General features: G+C 32.2%; 1 protein-coding gene across 1 annotated transcript; it reads right to left on the bottom strand.

Annotated features, from left to right (window-relative positions):
• Positions 1-2,116: 2,116 nt before the first annotated feature.
• Positions 2,117-5,535, bottom strand: LOC123197571 (ubiquinol-cytochrome-c reductase complex assembly factor 1-like). Its single transcript, XM_044611892.1, has 7 exons — positions 5,112-5,535; positions 4,825-5,038; positions 4,385-4,551; positions 3,652-3,776; positions 3,347-3,407; positions 2,820-2,868; positions 2,117-2,538 (listed from the first exon to the last, which is right to left on the bottom strand). The coding sequence occupies exons 1-7, from the start codon at positions 5,259-5,261 to the stop codon at positions 2,462-2,464; spliced, it is 843 nt and encodes a 280-aa protein (XP_044467827.1). The 5' UTR covers positions 5,262-5,535; the 3' UTR covers positions 2,117-2,461.
• Between the last annotated feature and the right edge of the window lie 476 nt (positions 5,536-6,011).

Below are 6,011 nucleotides of genomic sequence, written 5' to 3' on the forward strand. Positions count from 1 at the left end.
AGCCACGTGATTCAACAAAATTAACACTTCTTTGTTAGAAAAACAGGATTTTAACGCAAACCCCATGAACAGCTTTAAGCTTTTTTCAAAGACCCTTCATGGGCAGAGTCACGTAGGAGGTGCATTAAAGGCTGAACTTGGGACTTTTTGTCAAGTTCTTCAGCTTCTGTCGAAAGGGGAATTTTGGTTTTCAAGACTGCATTTGTTTTCTGGGTACTCCGAGGTTCTACTTCTACTCTGCAAGAAATGTTAGCATTAGAAAGATAATGTTGCATGGAATTTAATGGAGTTGAAATTAAAACAGAACACAAAAATTGGAGAGTGGAATTGGCAATTCGAATAAGTTAAAAGTTTGAGAAAAATGAAGACTGAATGGAGATGCTCATCGTTGGCTTCTTTCTCACCATCTGTGCTTTGCGTTATTATTTACTGGTGTTTTATAACTAAAACATTTTTCATGTTTATCATTCGAATTTTCTAGATATTTCCTTTTAGGACTAATGGCTTGATCCCAAGGTGTAATGAAATTCCAAAGCAACCTCCTCTAATTTTCAAAAACTTAAATACTCATTTAGAAACAAAATTTTATTTAAAAAACTCAGTTAAAATTAAAAATAAAACTGTCATTTAACAAAAAATTTAAAAAATATAAAATTCATTATATTTCTTCATTAAGTTTTAAAAATTAACAACTTTATTTTTGTCTAAAGTTTTCAAACTTTAAAAACTAACATTGCCCCCCTAAGATGTAGAGTTTTCCTCCTCTCAGCTCTAGCCACCGATGATGATGCCTTCAGCTCTAATCCTTAGAGAAAAATCTGATCATTTCTCCTTAAGCCATGTCGCCTAAAAATCCAAACGAAAATCACCTAAAAATCTAGATGATTTTCGTCTTGATATCGTCATCTAAATGACGTTTAAACGATTCTTCTAGACATCGTCACTAAACAAAAGTCATCTGAATTTCAAGATAATTTTCGTCTATAAATTTAAATTTTGATAGTTAGACAGTGAGAAGACTTCAAAGAAAAATGTTTAATATAGATTCAACAGTCACCGAAGATGAAGATGGTGGCCAAAAAGGGTTTGGGGGGAAATGTAATTTTTTAAAACTGTAAAACTTTTTACAAGAGTGAAATATTAATTTTAAAACTTTGAAAAAAATAAAATTAATTATATATTTTTTTAATAATATTATTAAAAAATTAATTTTTTAAACTTTAATTAAGTTTTTTTGATAAAATTTTACTTATAAATGAATGTTTGAATTTTATAAAATTGGACGAAAGTACTTCACGATTTTACCATGCATCGGATAAAAACAAGTCTTTAGGCCTTCTTTTTACGGTATTGAAGTCTCATACTAAGGCCAGGCTCAAATAGTGCAAGTTAAATTTTATAATAAATCCGAATGATTTTCAAATTAAAATCCGCATTTTTAGTTGGATGATTTTAAAATTTATACAATAAATTCACATCATTATTACCCATACGTCACATAAAGATTGAGCTGTTGTATCATATATCAAAATTTTAATTTTTCGTATTGTATATCATACCCTATTGTAAGAAATGTTTTTTTAAAAAGTGTATCAATCTGTAACAATAATATATATATAGTATAATACATACTTTAAAATACAATAATCTACCATATCATACTAATTAAATAAACCTTAAAATACGTATCATTTTTCACTTGTATCATATCTTCATATTGTATCATATCTTCATATTCGTATCATGTATTATATGGTACCATGGATATTTGTTTGTAAGTCCATATTTTAATCATATAACAAATATAAAAAAGGCTGGAAACCAGATTCTCTTTTCACTACCATTTGACTAATAAGATGTGGAAAATGGTATAACCAGACTCAGTCATATTGTAATATATTATACATTGGACCATAGTATTAGAAATTGCTCAGTAAGAAAGAAAAATGACACAAATTGCATCACTTGCATATATATTTAAATGCAAGCACAGCATCCACTCCTACCAATTTTGCACACTGCCAACCAAAAAGTTTATTCTGGGAGGAAGCAGCGACCATCATAATGTTCTCCAAAAATGGGTAAAAAGAGAATGAAACAGAGTATTAGACATTGGTTCTGTTAACTGCTATAATTTCAAATAAATAACATTGCTAAGTGCACTATTCTTTCACCTTATTATAGATTTCAAGTGCAGAATATGGCAGGCTGTTCATTGAAAAAATTTGGGTTCAACTATAATACAGTTAAGCAATCAGCAACTGTGAAAAAATTTCAACAGTGATCAGCTCAATCGCTTTATGATAAAACCACTTTAATATAAAACCGTTTCAAATGACAATGCACCTACTTTACCATGGTAAATTAACAAGAGAGACTACGATTCCTTTCTCCTTTGTAAGAATGCTTTCAATATAATCTCCATTATGGATTAATGGATTCTCAGTCTGTGCCTTTCATTTTACTTTCTCAATGGACCAGATGCTGTAGTCTCCAAAGGGCTGAACATAAAATTCCCAGAAAACATAGCTTCTTTGTCTGCCCAAAGAACACTCAAATTTGTCAAATAATTATACCAAGGATAACCTTTTCAGCAGATCGGATAGTAGCATTTTAAATATTGCAAATTACTAGTTCCCACCAGAAAACTAAAAGAACCATTCACAGGCTACTGAAATGCAAAAGAGGGTGAATGCATTTTGTCAATCAAATATAGCTAGGAGCTACAGAATTAATTTAACCACACAACAGTTTATCCCAACAGATAATAAGCATGTATGCATCAAATCATATCAGAGAAAAGAGGGATGTTGACTTACCAGTTAGAGACAGACAACTGACTTCCTGACGGACATACCTTGTCATAGCCTGCAGACATGCAAAAGACACAACAATTATATGACTACAACTTAGAAGAAAAGGCTTTTTTAAAATCTTGGAAGATCGCAAAGGTGGAATAATTTGCAGATAGAAGTTGATTGGCACACAGAAAAATAGAAAGATGGCATTTCCAGCTACCACTTTTGTATTAGGGTATGCATACCACAATCACTGACATGATATGTTGAGAATGGAAAGACAACAATTCTATAAGTGATGTGACAGTTCACTACACCTAATTCACATAGCAGTGACCATGAAGAACTTCCCTCCATTGCATGAAAGAAACATTTACCTCTTTGTAATGGAGGATTAGTACATTACATTCCAAAAATGACAGTTATTAAGATCTTAGCCAGAGATTCATTATTTTGTCTGGTATATCTATCAGATGGTAAAATGAATGGAGACCTTGCATCAAGCATGGATGACAAACACAGCAACAAAAGCAAAGTTGAGTACATGCCTGAACTGCCCGTAATGCAGTAGCATCTGGCTTTGAAGTACCATCATCAGAAAATATGTTCCTGCGGCACAAACAACTCTGGTCAATAGTGTTAACAAGGAAAATATCCAAAAAACACTCTGCCCAGGCATAAATGCCTACCTCACCCAAGAATCAAATCAGTTCCTATATTATAAACACCAGACTATAACAAAAAATCTACCAAAGATTGTTCTCCCGTGACACTGAAATAATAAGATACGATCACTGACAGTGCCCTTCATATCAAATGCAATGCCTAGACTGACTTTCACAAAATTCTTTACCTCCATATTACATTTTGTAGCTCATCCTGTTTAGCCTCTGGAAGCATCGCAGCATCATAAGCAACAATATTTCCATAGAATATTTTCTCCAACTCCTTCATCCATTTTGACAACAATAAGTTAACCTGCATTACAAAAATTAATTAGATATAGTTTCAAAAGTAAACACTTACAATGCATTTATAGTCAAACACAAAGCAAATGCTGATGAAGTATCAACCATGCTATTTGATAAAAAACTGTTTCATAGCTACCTATGCCAGTAGTCCAAACATTGCCCACACAGTCATGGATAAGTTGAGAGATGGAGACCTAAATAAGTCTTGGGGTCTAGTTGTAAAATATAACGGCACACAAGTGGGGCACCGATAAGAACTGATTATCTATGGTTTCATCTTTAAGAACTAAACATGTTTCAGCAAACAACATGAGGATTTTGAATAGATCTTAATGAATTTATATAATTTTCAAACATACACTAAAAAAGAAAAATCAAATATGTATTCAAAATGATTTGATTGGCCTTCATTATTCTCCTACGTCAGCTATGAACTCATTAGGGATTTGGGCATCTCTTTAAGACTGATAATTTTTCCAGTTACAAAGGATAGAAAAATGGAAAACATAAAAAATTAAACTGGGAAGAGAAAAGATATCATAGATGCAACAAAGTACATATGAGATAGAATCAAAAAATGAAATTGGGGTTCATATGAGTAAAATGAGCACAGACCCCAGCTTTGGATACTCTCAGCTCGACGTCATGATTGTAGATCTCATACAGATACTGACCAAGCTCAACACCTTCCTTACCCTCTTCTTTTAAGCGACGCAGAACAAACCACATATGAAGTACAAGCAATGAAAATGTCACTCTAAAGGTTTTCTCCATATTAAATACTGCACAAGAGAAAGAATGGTTTGATTTATTACCATTATATGAATCCAGCGACACAATATAATAACTCAAATAGCATGTATCAAACCTCACTACCTAAACTGACAGGGAAATTTGAAAAAGGTTACAACTTTCAGAATCAATGATCATTTATACCGTTATTACCATTCTACAGAAGTTGATGCTATACTATTAATATGATCTCAAGTGAAGTTTAAAGATTGCAGAGTAAAGAATCAATAGAAGCATTAAAACGAAACTGAGAAAGGACTGACCATCATAAATGGTAGGTTTATCAACCTGTGAAACAACTCGCCGATATATAACATTTGCGCCCCGAATAGACTTGCTTTGTTTACTATAAAACAACATGAGCTTGAGAATCAAACGCTTAATGCCCTCATAATGCGGCTCCTCAATTCTGTGGGGGGAATCTGGTGCCAAAGCTAAAGAACAAGGCTTAGACCAGAACAATTTATCCAAATTTACCTGCACAAATAATAAACAAAATCACATATAAATCTAAACCACACAAAAAGGGAGAAGCGGTAATTCGGAATACCATCTGTTTGGCAGGAGTAGGAGCTGGAGCTACGGCAGCAGCAGAAGAAGAAAAAGACATAGCATAGCTTTGGCGAGAAACGCAATGAAAATGGTTTCTCTGTGTTACGTATATTAGTGAGGCGAGTGCTCTGCTACATCTTGGCAACATTGTTTGTGATCTGATCAGATTGAAAACAAAGTCGTTCCGAGAGAGCAAAAAAAAATGAAATTGAATTGAAGGAGGAGAAAACAAGTGAAGTGAATGGAGAAGCAGCTGGGTTTTTGGTTGTTTTCTGTTCCTGATGTTCCGGTTCCGTTTCCGTTTCTAATAAGCCCTAAACCCTTGAGGACAGAGAAGTCAGCAAATCCAACGGCAACCAAATAACCAAGTTGCTAGATATTATATGTCACCTGAAATTAGGGAAAATTATGTCCTTCCTTAAGTTGTGCTTCACCGTATAAACAATAGGGAGAAAATTGTAACATTTTTTTCTCTTTGGAACAACAAAATAAATTCCCATTTCTCTCATTTAAAATGAGAATAAAACTATTTATACTTATTTTAAGTATACAAATTAATACATATTTTATATATATTATTGAGTAATTAATAATTTTAAATTTAATAAAATTATGTATACAAACAATGATATATCATTATGTGATTAAATATCATTTTATCTCTCATATTATTATTTGTACATATCGTATGTATATATAACATTACTCTTTTGAATTAAAGATAAAATAATACTTAATTACTTAATAACACGTATAAAATACATATCTAAAATGAATATACATGACATTACTCCTATTTAAGAGAATTCTCTTTCACAAATTAAATAAATATTAATTTAGGCAAAAGGGGGATTTGGTATTGTGAAGTAAAAGACTAGTTCATATGCGCTTATATAGT

The sequence above is a fragment of the Mangifera indica genome, chromosome 15 (genome assembly GCF_011075055.1).
Source record: "Mangifera indica cultivar Alphonso chromosome 15, CATAS_Mindica_2.1, whole genome shotgun sequence".
NCBI lineage: Eukaryota > Viridiplantae > Streptophyta > Magnoliopsida > Sapindales > Anacardiaceae > Mangifera > Mangifera indica.

Bases quoted from the DNA above. Each gene is read 5' to 3' on its own strand.
- LOC123197571 (XM_044611892.1), bottom strand. From the start codon at position 5,261: ATGTTGCCAAGATGTAGCAGAGCACTCGCCTCACTAATATACGTAACA. The intron at 4,552-4,824 runs GTCAGTCCTTTC...TCTCTTGTGCAG, and splicing joins TAAACCTACCATTTATGATG to TATTTAATATGGAGAAAACC. The intron at 3,777-4,384 runs GTCTGTGCTCAT...TTTGTAATGCAG, and splicing joins TGAGAGTATCCAAAGCTGGG to GTTAACTTATTGTTGTCAAA.